Raw genomic sequence first — 15,160 nt, forward strand, 5'->3', positions numbered from 1 at the left:
CTGTGGAGGCGGTTGCCTTTGATCGTGCGTAGCCGTTGCACTATTTCTTCCTCGGTGATGTGAAGGGAAATGTCGTGTACCACCCCCATTGCCGCAGTCTTCGGGCATAGCGACGTATGCCGTGATTTCAATTTTTTGACCCTCGAATTCGAGGACGCGTAGTGCGACATATTTAATTCTTTTCCGTTCTTCGCTGTCTGTTGCGATGAGGATAGACTGCTGTTTTGTGTTGACCGAAAAGGTGTCTTCCGCGGCCTCTCTGATGTTTATATTCGCGGTGCGAGCGATCAACTCCGCAAGGTATATTATATGATGCAGGATAAGGATTCCATTTAGGCAAGCCGTGCAAAATTTCCGGAAAACGTTTCACGACCCCTTTAAGATAGGCGGCTGACTCCTCCCCGCGGGCGGAGAATTATTTTGTCAGTTCCGTCGGGTATCTTGATCGATTGCCTCTCAATCGACTTTACTGCCAATCTCTTTCCGGCGAGCTTGGACGCGGCTCGCTCTCTCCCTTGATCATCGGTGACGCTGCGTTCCTCGTTCTCAAGTGGCAACGCCTTTCCTCTTTTCTTAGTAATAAACCACTGACCAGGTTCTTTCAGCTCCGCAGGGTCTATGCTCGTTCCCTCCACGTTTTCCATCATTTTCGTCGAGCTTCTAAACGGCCCGGAGTGCCTTTGTTTGCCTAGCCCTAACTAGGCCTAGTGTCCCCCGTGGCTTGCGAAGTTCTTCAAAGCCTCAAAAATGTGCGAAATAATCGGCCCACCTTGGAGTCTTGATAATCCGCGGTGAGCGCTTCCTGAATAGAGTCGATTCCCACAAAATTTCCGAAATCCAGTGGCCGAAATAGAGCGCAAGCGTTCGTGGTCGATGAAGCCCATCGATTGCACGTCCGCTCTCCAGCTTGGTCGGCATGGAACTCCCCTTGGTCGCACAGCTCTTCGGCGTGACGTCACACGGGGTTACGCAAAAGGTCATTTCATGTGCACCGCTGCGCTACGCGAACGGCTGAAAAGTGATCTTAGTATTGAGCGCTTCCTGAATAGAGTCGATTCCCACAAAATTTTCGAAATCCAGTGCCTCATCGCACTTTAGTGGTCCAAAGATCACCGGGGTGGTGCAGTGGTAAGACGCCCGACCACTGTGACGGAGTACCCGGGTTCGAACCCGACCGCGGCGGCTGAGTTTCGATGGAGGCGAAACGAGGAGACGTCGGTGTGCTGTGCGATGTCAGCGCACGTTTAAGATTCCTAGGTGGTCCGTATGCTTCCACTACGGCTCCTCTTTCTCTCTTTCCACTTTTACTCCCACCTTCTTCCCTTCCCTTACGGCTCGGTTGAGGTGTCCACAGGAAACAAGTGAGACATTTACGCGCCTTTCCCTTCCTACAAATCAATCAATCAGTTTTCTTTAGAATTTTTTATACTGAAATAAGAAAAAGAACCCAGCATTAAAAAAGTGGAGCAAAAAATACACCCGACGATTTTGTTTTTTTCTGAACCCGTTCGAACCGGTTCGGGCAGGGTCGAACCGGTTCGAACCGGAACGGAATGTGTCTCCGGGGCCGAAACCGAACCCGAAAGGCGTGAACCTGAACCCGAACCGAACCTGGAAAAATTCTGGTTCGACACCCTGGCGAGCATTCCCAACACCGCAGACGACGCTCGTACCACTCGTACTTCGCGCCGTCGCTGACCCCGCGCGTCCAAGCGGTGACGTAGAGACACGTGCAGCAGCGAGGGACCGCCCAGGTGTAGGATTCTGTGAGATTTGTCCCCTTGCCCCAGTAGGGCTCGGAACTCGCGTGGCTCATCCCCCAGGCACACTGCTTTCACCAGCCGTGATTGCATGGCCCAACTGATATCGCCGGTGTCGTGACATGTCTTGTTCGTTGTGGTTGTGCGCGTTCGCAACTTTTGGCTTCTGAGGATAGGAGGTGAGAATCGTGAATCCGGCTTTCATGCATCGAGCTACTTGGGACGGGAAGTGCGCAAAGCGCGAGGATGCACAAGCGAAAGGGTTGCGCTTGATGGAAACTCCGTCAAGGAACGCCGCTTGCTCTCCTGCTGAGTGGCGTGTGTCGCGGCATTTGCATGTGTAACGCATGTTGTAAAAGTGCTACTACGGGCATGTGCGAGTAGTCTGCATATATTTGGCGCAAGCAGCGCGGATGGACGCCTGGGGGAGTGCGATTGTCCGATCGGTGAACGTGTCCATCGTTTACTGGAGTTGCTGCCGCGCGTCTTCGTGATGTTATTTCTCTCGCAGCCTGGCAGTGGTATCGTACGTACCTGTGACGCGCTAGCGGTCTCGTAGATTTCTGTTGTGATGCTGACATGCCCTCGCAACTTGCTCACGGCACCGTTGTCGACTGTCAACATGTGCGGTCATGCATTGCTCCCGCAGACGTTTTCCTCTCTCACATTTACCTCTTCTGAATTGTTTTATTCTGCAAGAATCATCACCTTGTACATTTTTTTTTTTGCGCTAGATATAACTTCTGTGTTCACCACTTGAAACAGTGGCATTTAACACTTCGCCGAAAAGTGACTGCGGTGTGATGTCATCGTAAAGGTAGTTTTCAGTGGTACCTTTTCTGCATTATCAAAGACTTGATAAAAGGTTCGCACGCCCTCTTCCGAGGCCTGTCTCTTTTAGTAACACTAAATATATAACACTATCAACTATAGCAGTTGGTAGTGTTACATTTGTATTTTGGGGGGAAAAAAACCGCCCAATGTTTTTCTCTAAGATGAACTATCAACTAGCCCGTTCTTCCACACTTGCAAGTGACTTTTGCAGTCACACGTGGCCCTTTGCAAGACCATCTAGAAATTCACAAGCGTACCAGCATCGCGTGTATATTTGACGATAAACGCAGCTTGGGGATCATTGCAGGAGTGATGTTCGTCAGCAATCTGGAATTTTATCGATTGATTTGTTACAAATACTTACAATGCCCGCTGGTTATTATAGAAGGGAGGTTAATTACAAATACAAAGGTCGAAACGAAAAAAGCGCAAGCGGTAGCCGCAAATGAGTTGTACCACTAAAACGCAACTCCTTTTGTAATGAATAGGGAAGTGTTAGGGGTTGCTATATCTGTTTTCATTGTATGACGCCTGGCTGCACACTTGGTGGCAGAATGCTGACATGAACTGCTCATGTGAGTGCTCCTTTTAATCTGTGTTGGGCCACATTGCTGTAAATGTTGCTTTCTTCTGTGAAATTGGAAGCTTCGCCCCGTCCATGCTGTACATTTCTTTGTCGATAGCAAAACCATCGGAAATCCTACTTCAAGAAGCCTATCACTCAGGCGTAAGAAATGTTGCCTCATACGGTGATGGCAGGATTTCGTAAGAGCGGACATCAAAGCTGTCTTCGCAATGCCTCTTTTTACTGTCTTGGAACGGTTTGATGTGTACGGAAAGAGTTGCTTATTTGCTCGAGGCTGATAACTCCAACATAAATGCCCAGCCAAGAATTCAATGCGCAAATCTGTGTGCGTGTCACTCTCCTGTGCATCATTGCCTGTTCAGCTGAATTTTTCATCATGTGTCAGTTATCTAATCTGGGGGGGGACAACCACTTTATCAGACGCAAACCAGAGGCCTGTCATGAATGTTCCACATTCAGCTCGTTCCTGTTCACCTTTCAAGGAAAATAAAGTCTCTGCTGCTTCCCGAACTTGATATTAACATGCTCTCAGAAAGTGTTGTCTAAGTAACAGGCATTATAAACAAAAGCACATTGCTAGTCATAAGAGACTCTTAGTATAGCATATGGACACTTTACGTATGATAAACGCCAGCAAATTATGGGACGTTACTTCGTGTGTTGCATCGGCGCTTTTAGTTTGCCATACGAAAGCGCGAATGCAAACTATTGTGGCGACATCTATATTTAAAATAAGAAAACACGTTCATGCTTTTCTTTTTTTTTGTTTGTTTACTCAGGAGCCAAAACTAACCAAGTCACACCGGGACTTTGGCCAGTTTCTTTGCTGCGGCAGTTTCGTTGTACTCCCCAATGTTGGTATCCCCGTGTTGAATATTTTTACCTTGTATTGCTGTCATGGCGCGTACCGGCCTCCTTTCAGCCTCATACTGCCAAGCATATTTTTATAGATACACGCGTATAAGCAGTCAAGCCAAGATGATCCACTTCATGGCATTGACTTGCCAACAAAACAACGCTACTCCTCAGGCTTAGGGACTGCGCTGCCGCCATGCAAAATAAAAAACAAAGCAAATTATTCACTAATTATTTGAGCTGAATGCTACACGAGGCAAAGCGAACACCCCGTGTGCCATTTATAGGTGGCAGCGTGCCCAGAAATGCGGTAACGAAGACAAATTCACTCTGAAGCGAGCGACCCGGACGCCACCATCTTGTCAACGCTGATCTCCCATCGTACGTGAGGGCCGGGCATGATAACCTCAAGTTTTGGCGTACGCTGGCTAATCGTACGAAAAAGCTCGGTCTCTGGTATCGTATAGCGCATGCGCAGTGAGTGTCACAATATTTTTGCTGTCCGCTATTCTTCTGCGTGTGTCTGTGTACGCTATACTAAAAGTCTCTGTAATATCTTGTCTAAAATGAAGCCGGAGCATTCAGGACACTGTAAGATTTGGGGGGTTCCATGCAATGGCATTTACAGCACTTACGAAGTGTGGGTGGTGTCTGCATTACTGTTCTGAAGAGTAAACAAAATCAAGTGTTGCCATACCAAACAAGTTGGAGGCATTGGAATTCTTGAGCTTATAATTTGCTCTCGTAGTTATCTTTCAAAAAAATTCTTTTACAAGAACAGCTTTATCAGTGCACCACTTCCTGTCACGGACTAATTGTTTGGTGGTGTACAACAGACGAGTTGTACCCAACTGTAGTTCCAGCAACGTGCATACATTTGCATAATTCCCTGCCCATGGGTTAAGATAGGACTGGACTCGGGCACGCTGCAATGCATTTAGCGTTACAGTTTTGCTACATGAATACCGAACCTGTGTCTGGCGCTCAGCTTTGCACTGCACTCTCTCCGGCCAATCCCCTTTGCTCGCCAACGCGGCTTTGTGCACGCTTTCTTCATTTTGCTATCCTCTATGCAGAAGGTGTCTCATCGACGTGCAGTGAAAACTGGAGCTCTTCGATCATACCAGTTGGGAAACTCCGCTTCAAAAAGTGACCGAATTTTGTACGCATTTTTCGGATGTTTACTAATCGTGGCGCCATCTGGGAGCGGCGAGTGAAAGCTGTCGCCATTCGGCCATCGCCCATTCCCAGCCATCGCGTCGACTGCGCCGCGCTACAGTCAGCCATCTCAAAAACACCACCTTAGTCATAGTTCTTTCTTGCAATCATAGATGGCGCGACAATTCATAAACACCCGAATTACGAGAAATCAAAATCACTGTTTTTTGATACATAGATTCTGTGGGAAGTTTTGCAACTGGTAGTATTGAGCTGTGGCGAAAACGAAATGCCTCCTTGCTCTCGGTCCAGGTGATCATGCGGCCCCAATAGGCAGGCGGAGTGGTGGTTTTGCATGTCTGCTAGCCGGGAAACACACAAGTGGGACCTGGGTTCGGAATCAATGCTAACCACTGGTGATTGCGTCTTAGTGGAGGAGAAACGGAGCCGTGTCTGCGTGCTGTGCGCTGTCAGTGCACATCCCTAGGTAGTCGAAATTACGCCGTAGACTTCTACTGCGGCACCTTTTTCTCTCTCTGCTTTCACTCCCACCTTTCTCCCTTCCCTTATGGTGGGGTTCAGGTTTCCACAGATGTTTTTGGCAGTTACGGCGCCTTTCCTTTCCTACAAACCAAGTCTGCAAACCTGTATCTTTTTTGAGACAAAACTTGAAGATAAACTGTCCATGTTACAAATACAGTGTTCTGCAACTTTATCGAACCCCCGTTTGAAAAATTTTCCCGCTTCAACCGGAGACTCATTTACGGTGAAACCGCGCACAAAGCTTGCTTGTTGTGGACCTTTTTGATGCGTATTAAATTGGGTAATGGTGCTTACTTGGTTTAGCTGCACATGATGAAAAACCAGATCTCTCTACGTAGAGTTTGAGGCGGCACACCGACTTTTCGGCGAAGATAACTGCTGGCGCCATCTGTTTTCGCTGGAGGAAAGCGCTCCACCCGGGTGAGGAATGGCAGTCCTCACCATTACCCAATTTAATACGCATCAAAAAGGTCAACAATAAGTTTTATGCGCGGTTTCACCATAAATAAACCTCCGGTTGAGGTGGGAGAAGTTTTCAAACGGGGGTTCGATAAAGTTGAAGAACACTGTATATATATTTTTTGTGTTGTCTGCATGTACCCGTGCGAATGAATAGACAGGCACATGCAGACAACAGACCGCACAGTGAAGTCGTCGGTATGCAGACAGTGCAGCAGACAGCTCGGTAGACATGTGAGAAGTGCATACTACGCACTAAGCATAGGGTATGAAATGGGGGGTTTTGTTCTCGGCTGGGAAAAAGCGTGCCGTTTTTTGTAATCATAATACAGCAGGATGGCTCTCCATAGAATGGAAGAGACTTGAAACAGATCTGCATGGGGATGAAGGGGGCACTGAACAAGGGTAGAGAAGGGAGCCTCAGCTCGCAAGTTGAGACAACATTTTGACAAGTGGACTTGTCTGAGCCGAGATGTTGACAAGTGGACTTGTCGAAGCGTTGGCTCGGCTTGCGAATTCAGGCTCCTCTCTCTACTCTTGTTCAATGCTGTTCCATAGCCATCTTCTTTTTCTCATTCTAGGCTAGATCGATATAGGAAGGAACTAGTGGGAGGTGAGCTGTACGAAGGAGACAACTGATTTCTGATGCGAATAGTTAGTTTGTTCGTGCTTTGTTATTTTCTTCATTTTTTATTATTTTTTTCTGCTATGTTTGTTCAGTTTCTTGCGTTACATTTGTTACAGTTGTTGTTTCTGTACTTTTTTTTTTATTTTCTTGACTGCTTTGAATACTGTATGTTGCTATATTTTAACTACGTTGTGCCGCCTTTAACAAAAAAAACCTTTTTTTTTGCGTTGTTTGCTTGCCCACTCCCCTTTGCAATGCCTCGGTGCTTGAGGGTATAGAAAATAAATATGTAAACTGTGTGCAAGCAGTGACGCAGTCAATGGATGCCAGTGCAGCTTGATGATGCAGACAGCCAGGGATATATGCGAGCTGTGACTCGGGTGATACGACCGTGTAAAATAAACATTCCAGAAAGTTCCTTGTCAGGGATGTCAGCAGGAAATTAAGGAAGCATGAATGGAGGAGGAGTGTTCTTATGCTGCCTGTACATGGTCCTAACTTTCAAAATTTTTTTATAGCTCATGCCACTTATCGGTGTCTCCAGCATTTTGATATGCTTGTGTACCCATGGTATCCTGCTTATATATGTGGCATCTTTGCCTAATGATGCTTTTTGCATCTCAAGTGTGACATGTTTTTTTCATTCTCTTTCATTCCTCGATTGGACATTGGCTTGCATGATATGCCGTGTCACTGTTGTGTGAACATCGAGCGGACACTGTCCTCATTTGTCCTTTTGTCCACACCAGTGTCTGTGGATTGTGATGTCCAGATGGAATGGAAGGCCACATGTGTTGCACAACTGGGCTCCACAAGTGTGAGGCATTGTTCCCAGCAGGCTGTCACTCCACACTTTATTGATAAGAAGTTATAGGTACGCTTAAGTCACTACAAGAGTAGAATGCATGGGAACCAGTGTTGCTATTACAGATTTTTGTCATTGCAAACTGATGTGCTCGTTTGACTAAAAAGAAGTTTTTTATCGCCAATAGTAGGTTGTGGTTTCAATATATTGCAAGTGCTCTCAGCCATGTCATATGACTGGACTGTCGATGCATGTGCAGACTTGGCCGTGCCATGTTGCCTGGGATTGTCAGGGACTTTGTTCTCTGCTTGTGTGGATCTCAGTAAAGGTAGGCAATTTAACACTTTAATTAGCTGAGTTGAGTTGTGTTGGGTTTTATGGCACATAGGCAACTAAGGCCATCATGCTCCAAACTCAGGGTAAAGCAGTTCTTCTTAAAAATAACTCAAGAGTTTGTTTATTAGCTTTACTTCTTTTAAAAAAGTAAAAAAATAGAAATTTCGACAATGGCATTCTCTCCTAGCAAAAGACGAATGAAATAGAATGTGTTGATTATAGAAACACAGAAAATGTTTCCTCCTGATTTCCTCATATTTCGTGCATGATATTAAAATTGTGGTTTACTGTCAGTTGTTAATTGCATGTGTCACATGTAGGTTTTTTTTGTCCGAGGAGTATGAAGTTGTGTATGAGGTGTGTATGTCCAATGCGGAGGCGACACAGGTGCACTTCAAAAAAGCGCTCTTTATGACTCGATGACTTCCATTCTTGAACAGTAGGCTTTACTAAGTGCAGCTTGTTATTTGTTTCATTATCCCATGAAGCCTGCCATTTAGCTCTTTTACTCATTATAAATTTTGTGCAGTCTTTATGGGGTATGTTGACATGATTTATTTCAGCGTTATGTCCGCAACACAACACAACAATTAAACTTTAATTAGCTTTCTCTACCTTGCAGCAGCAACCCATGGGATCCCAGCTAAGCTCGGAGGTGCTGGGCGTGTTCCGGCACACCCAGGTGTTCAGCGAGATCACCACACTCACCTTTGAGCGCTTCCTGGCCAAAGTGGACGAGCTGAACGACATGTGAGTTTTTTTTTATTTATTGATACTGTTGGCCCAGGGGCCGTTAAAGGGTGGATATATATATATAATTTTTTTTTTCATGATTACACCGTGCACTCATTCCTCAAGCACGAACACAGAAAAAGGGGGGGGGGGGGGGGAGGGTTGATACACGTGCTGTACACAACACATAACAAATCACAACATAAGGGATAAAGGACATTTTGAATAAAAATTTTGTATTGCAAGGAAAGAAAACTGGTGTCACAGAACAAGTGTAATGCACTATGAACAACAATTGTAATACAAGATAACAATGTGAAAAAGTGTGAACAATCGGGGACTAAACATGAACATTTTCCACAAGGTAATCCAATGTAGCCTTTTAAAATTGAGAAGTAGTACCTATCTGAGTGACCTCACGTGGTAATGAGTTTCATTTTTCTATCGTGTGAGGGAAAAAAGAATATTTAAATATGTCAGTTCTTGTAGCCAAAGGCATGATTTGGTGGGGGTGACTGTGTCTGACTGAGCGTGATGACCTTTTTTGAAAATAACAGTCAGTCTTAAAATTGAAATTCATATAAATGGAATGGAGGAACTTTAACCTGGCCGTCCTTCGCCGCTGAATAATTTCTGTAAGTTCAAAGTAGTTAGCATTGGTTCCCTATGTTCTCTGTGTACTACTACTTGGGTAGTAGGATGTGTTGTCAGCCTAGTTGGTGCAATACTTCAGGCATGATGTTGTTGCAAAAGATCATACAAGGCAGGGTGTACTGCACCCTATCTTTTTTGCGCTACTATATCATATCTGAACTTGTGAGATACTGAGATGCAAGATGGTGCTGTTTGACTGAGCAGTGCCACATGCTGGTTCGTAGAAGTTTCTGTGCCATACTGCTCCAAGAGAATGAAATCGGATGAAATTGTGGGAACTTGCGCCAAAATGGCCGAGAAAGTGCTGCACTCTTTTTTTTTTTTTTTTTTTTCGCCCTGCATGTGACATTCGAAATCAGTTCTGATAGCGATTTTTGTTTTATACCAGCACTGTGTTCAATCAGTGTGAATATTCAGAAGTTATTTTTTGTGTGCCAGGGGTTGTGAACAGTGTTCACTGGTTGCAGTATTTCACAACAGTCACATCGGTTGCTCGCTCTTCTTTTGTGGATGTGCGGGAATGCTAGTCAGGCAAGACAGCGATCCTTTGAGTGCATGGAGAGGCGGCGCCAGCCGGTGAGAAGTGATGCATTGTAGCATGCCATACTGTCAGGTCATGGTGCAATCAACATGCGGGTGGCGATGAATGGCAAAGGGCTTGTCATTAATTTTGATCACTGTACCGTGAGAGAACACGTCTTGCGAACATTGCAGAAGGGGCAAAGCACGCGTACAAAGCACATGTGTGCGCTGCTGCTTTAACCCTACACAGGTTTTGTAAAATTTCTTATTTAACCCTCATTAACACGGACTAGGAGCACGGTCCAGGCGTCAGACACTAATTCAGACAAGGGAACTCTTTTTGATTCGGAGGAGGTGACCTGCGCAGCCAGAGTAGTCTTCCCAAATCTGAGCTTATTGGAGCAGTGGTGCCCTTCGTCTGTGCTGACGATCAGGGTCCTCCACTTGTGAAGTACAGCTCAATGGTATAGTTTCCTCGATTTCTCATGCCATCCCGCGGTTGCAATCAGGGGTACACATTGGCCAGTTGCGCCATTTTGAATGCTGTATGGTACATTTATTTTTATTTTGATATGGTGTTGTTATGCGCAGAGCTCCTTAATACTACTAGTTGCGAAACTTCCCATAGGGCCCATGTATCAAAAAATGACGGTTTTGATTGGTCAAAATTTGGGTGTTTATGAATGGTGGCGGCACCCGCGGCCATTAAAGGAAACTGCGTCCAAATTGCAAACTTTCTGATTGTTGATAAATGCACAACCATTATGGAAAATATAATTTGTTGAACACTTGCAGCGGCAAAAAAGTATTAGGATAACAGCCATATAGTTAATCAAGATGGAAAAGAGGAGAGAAAAATTTGATTTCTAAAAGGCAATGGCGGCAATAGTAAAAAGCTTGTATTTAGCACTTCTAGATGGCGTGACACACCCAACAAATGCGTACAAAACTCGGTCACTTTTTGAAGCGGAGTTTCGCAACTGGTATGATCCAAAAGCTCCGGTTATGTGTTCTAACGCCTATGCATATTTCCCTCGCTTGCGTCCATGTGTCAATTCTTCCGGTACACTGAAACTCACACTTTTTGCATTTCGTACAGTGGAGTATCGTCAAAACACGACGGGGCCATTTGTAAGCAGGCACCACCACTTCTATGTGTTTAAAGAGGGTGGCAGGTGGTTTACAATTTAATGAAATTGACCGCATGCTTTTAAGTTTCCCCAAAATGCTGATGCTGCTGCATTTCTGCGTCATAGTTGCTCCAAAACACAGTTAATTTTTCCGCTCCTAGAGCTGCTCAAAAAACCTGTTTTGGCTGTTCCACCTTTGATTGTAGGAAGCCGGTGATGGTTGCTTGGCCAAGTTCAGGCTATCACACGGGTATGAGTTAAAAAGAACAGAAAGCTGGGTGAGTTGGTTGTTATCCATTATTTAATAGCGCGGAAAGAATGACAACGTTAACACACACAACAACACGAGCGCTGACTTTCAACTGAAGATTTATTATCACATACGACATTTATACATAATCCCGCCAAAATACACACACACAAAAAACTACTTATTCTATCTTAAACTTCCTGCAGCGACTTCTCAAGAAAAGGCGACTTCCCTGTAAATCAGTGACGACGGTTTTGCGATCCATGCGGAGCTCCCCTTATCAATGTGATACGCTTCTACTAATTCTCTCGCCGTCTGATCTTTGTGTTTAAAACTGACAGACGTCTCTTGAAGCAAAAGGGGTGCAAGTGTGTTCACGTTGTCTGCAATGCAGAACTAAATTCGAGCCGCCTGCTTTGCCCAAAGAATTAGAGTGTTCCCTCAGGAAAGTCAGCGCTCGTGTTGTTGTGTCTGTTATGTCCTCATTTTTCCGCGTTGTTAAATAATGGGTATGAGTCTATGGAGTCAGAAAAATTGGTCAGCTAATGTAGTGTTCATTTTAGTGAACCAACCAGGGTAAGATGAAATGAAGTAGCACATGTTCAGTGAGGACAGTGTGGTCCTGAGAAGCAAAGTGCGCTCAAGTATAAATCATGAAAGCCATCATCGCTTAATTGCACCACTTTTGCAGGTTTGCTGCATAAGACTTGTGATGTTCTGTCACTCCTTCGATCAAGTTAGCCGTTGTTGGTTAACGCTGTGGCAAGTTCACAGCCTCACAAGAGTGAAAGGAATCGATGCCAGTTTTGGTCACGTGGAGAAATTGTTAAATCAGGAAAAAACTGCAAAAGCATCCTTTGTTAAAGCCTGAAACGAAGAGGCATTCATGTGCTGTGCACGTTAAAGATCCCCAGGTGGTCGAAATTACTCCGTAGCCCTCTACTACTACTCCCGTTTCTCTTTTCACTTTCACTCCCACCTCCCTCCCTTCCCGCGTGGCTCAGGTGTCCACAGAAACAAGTGTGACAGATACTGCACCTTTCCCTTCCAGTGAACCAATTATTTTTTTATTTGTTAAAGCCTGAGTCAAAGTTCTGCGAGTGAAATTAGCCACCACTTGCACATGTTTGAGATTGTTTTCCAAAAAGAAAACAATGTAGGGACCTCTGTTTGATGCGGCTTTTGTAGCCCTAGGCTACCCGCCCCACAAATCCATTGTGCATGCAGTGCTGGGCCAATGCTGCACATGCATAGAGAAACGTATTACATAAAGAGTGGACACTCCCGTAGGGCTGAGCTACTACACTGCCGCTAGTGCCCCGAGAATTTAGGCACATGCTCTGTTTCAGCTTTAGTTTCGATTGCAATGCTTTCGATTTTGATTTACCTTTGGCAATTAAAATATTCAACTGCATCGGTTATAGTGGAGCACCAGGGTAGTAAGCATACAAGCGTTGAAATGCAGGCTAATTGGTTGTTCATTGGAATAAACAGCGTGAAAGACAAAGCACTCTGTTTGTGTCTTTTTCATCTTTGTCCTTAACGCTGTTTATTCCAGTAGTAAGCAGGCAATACACACAGACGTAATAAAATTGCGGATCGAAACCTTTTTAGTGGAAAATACCGCCAAGTTTCTCGCAGAACCTAAGCACGGCTGACTTAGTTCATGTAGGTTGGAGTAACGCAATTGGAGCTGTTCTTATTTATTTTTTTTTTATTAGAAACTTTATCACGGTATTGAGAAAAATGCACAAACACTGTTTGGACCGATAGCTATAAAAGCTAGTGGCCGGTCCAATACAAAAATTACTTCTAGTTCAGCCGCAGAGTGCCGAAGGCTGAAAAAGTAAATCATAATGTGCACACTAGGACACGTTTACAAGGTACACACCACAAAACCAAGAAAAATATAGGAGACTCTAAGAATAAAAAAAATGCATAATACTATGGAATACAAAACTACGAAAACAATACACAGAATGCATAGAGAAATGATGTGTTGATAATTCACAAGACAAGAGTATCAGGCAAAATTTGGTTGGACTTGAAATGCAGTTTGCAAGTTTAAAATTTCTGGCTACTTTTACCTCGATCGGCAATTCGTTCCATATTTTTGCTCCATTGAACTCTATGCGGTGTTCGCCATATACATTGCTACATTTGGGAAGGTTAAAGTTACAATTGGATGCTTGTCTTGTATTACGGGAAGGTAAGGCAAAAAGGCTTAACGGATTAGTGTTTATTATGTTGTTTATCAAGAGTGAAATTTTATAGTTGCGTCAGGATGGGAACGAGAGCACATTATTAGCATCAAAAATGGACCTAGAGTGATCAGAATAAGCTGTTATCGCGTTCACTGCCCGCGTTTGAAGGCGAAATAGAGGAGATAAGTAGGTTTTATGGGTTTGGCTCCAGGATCCACAGCAGTAACTGATATGTGAATGACAGAAAGAGTAGTACAGGAAGCGTAATAAATCGTACGGAAAGTAGTACGAAAGTAGTGACAGCGTAATTGTTGTTAATCAGCCACTTTTTTTAAGTTGCACACAATAGACCTTATGTAAAATTACTGCCATCTATCGGACCTTCAGCAAACTGCGCTACGCGGCGCCATGTTCAAGGGTTGAGTGCGTCGGCTGCGCTTACGGCTGCTGCCGTCGCGTTAGCTGCGTCTGCTTTGTGCTGTGATTTCCGTGTATTTGTTCGTATTCAAAGCAAAAAATGACGGAAAAATAGACAATTGACTTGTCCACGCTGCCTACATTCTAATTTTACTTCGTGAAGCGATACTGCTCTGCTAAACCTTCTTGTAAACGGTGGTAACAGCGTAGCTAAAAATGGCAAAACCTTCGTTGTTGCTCCGGGGCATTCCTTGATACGCTACTCAAATACGCGTCCAGGAAAGTGCAAAACATATTTATATTGCTTCTGGGTGTAAAACATGTCTGCGATGTCATTACGCGTACACGAAGGAGCCTAATTTTTTTTTTTTCTCCATATAGGACTGATGCCTAATATACACTGCGCTTTGGTGGACCTTCTCAGTTCCCAGTGAAGCGCGTGCACTACTGTTCCCATCCTCTGTCTGAACGTTTAGCAGCTGATGTATCTCGTTAGCGTGTAATCAGCCATATATCAGATCCCATATTCTATATGTTACTGGCTAAAACCCTCAACCACGTAAATTTGCCGGCGAAACGCGACAGGTCAATGACGTGATTCCGTGCGCGCTGATCCTCCTCAGATATGTAGCTCCTGTTGCCGTCGCATCATGGTTCTATTTCGTGACAATCAATATATAGCGGATACTGCTGCCTGGGAAGTCACATAGCAGAGGTCTGCCTTATACCCAGACGCAATGTCAAGCTCCATCGTGGACGCGTATTTGAGCAGTGCTTTGTGCAATGCGCAGTTTTTGCAGCAAAGTCTTTCTCCTCTTCAATACCGCATTTTTTTCTGTTTCTGTAATTCTTGACGGAATTGAAATATTTCAATTGTTTTTCGTTGTGTCAGGGATGAGCTCAGTAGAGGGGGGAGGGGGGGGGGGGGGACGAGGTTTAAGGGCTTTCTTTGCTTGTGAAGATATTGAATGAAAAAACTAATCGCACTGCGTTCTCATGCAATATTCGACACTAGCGACATTCTTCACGAAATCATTTTGCGAAAAAGTAGCGAACTTATACGGGCTGTATAATGTTAAATGGCGGTTTTCTTTCTATAGCTGCTGAACATATTTTGCGAAGTCCGAATTTATGGGGCGTCCAGTCAGTTGACACGTGAAAGAACACAAATATTTTCAGTGTGGAGCTGTGATGCATGGGATGTTTTTTTTTTTTTTTTTTGCCATATTGCAAAACAACAAACATTATTTGCTAGCAGCAATTCAGGGAAGTAGTAGAATGTACCGA

General features: G+C 44.6%; 1 protein-coding gene across 8 annotated transcripts in view; it reads left to right on the plus strand.

Annotated features, from left to right (window-relative positions):
- The first annotated feature begins 1,759 nt into the window (after positions 1-1,759).
- The window catches only part of LOC146172000 (RING finger protein 141-like), a 156,302-nt gene continuing 142,901 nt past the window's right edge, over positions 1,760-15,160 (plus strand). The window contains exons 1-4 of one of the 8 annotated variants that reach the window (XM_084586192.1): positions 1,761-1,939; positions 5,112-5,197; positions 7,888-7,956; positions 8,587-8,714. In XM_084586192.1, coding sequence (XP_084442318.1) covers positions 8,596-8,714 — 119 coding nt within the window. In that variant the 5' untranslated portion in view covers positions 1,761-1,939; positions 5,112-5,197; positions 7,888-7,956; positions 8,587-8,595. Of the gene's footprint in view, positions 1,940-5,111; positions 5,198-7,572; positions 7,698-7,887; positions 7,957-8,586; positions 8,715-15,160 lie in introns of all 8 variants that reach the window. The other 7 variants (XM_084586195.1, XM_084586191.1, XM_084586196.1 and 4 more) reach the window with 7 other exon arrangements.

The sequence above is a fragment of the Amblyomma maculatum genome, unplaced genomic scaffold (genome assembly GCF_055883805.1).
Source record: "Amblyomma maculatum isolate TAMU_Amacu unplaced genomic scaffold, ASM5588380v1 scaffold_15, whole genome shotgun sequence".
Lineage (NCBI taxonomy): Eukaryota > Metazoa > Arthropoda > Arachnida > Ixodida > Ixodidae > Amblyomma > Amblyomma maculatum.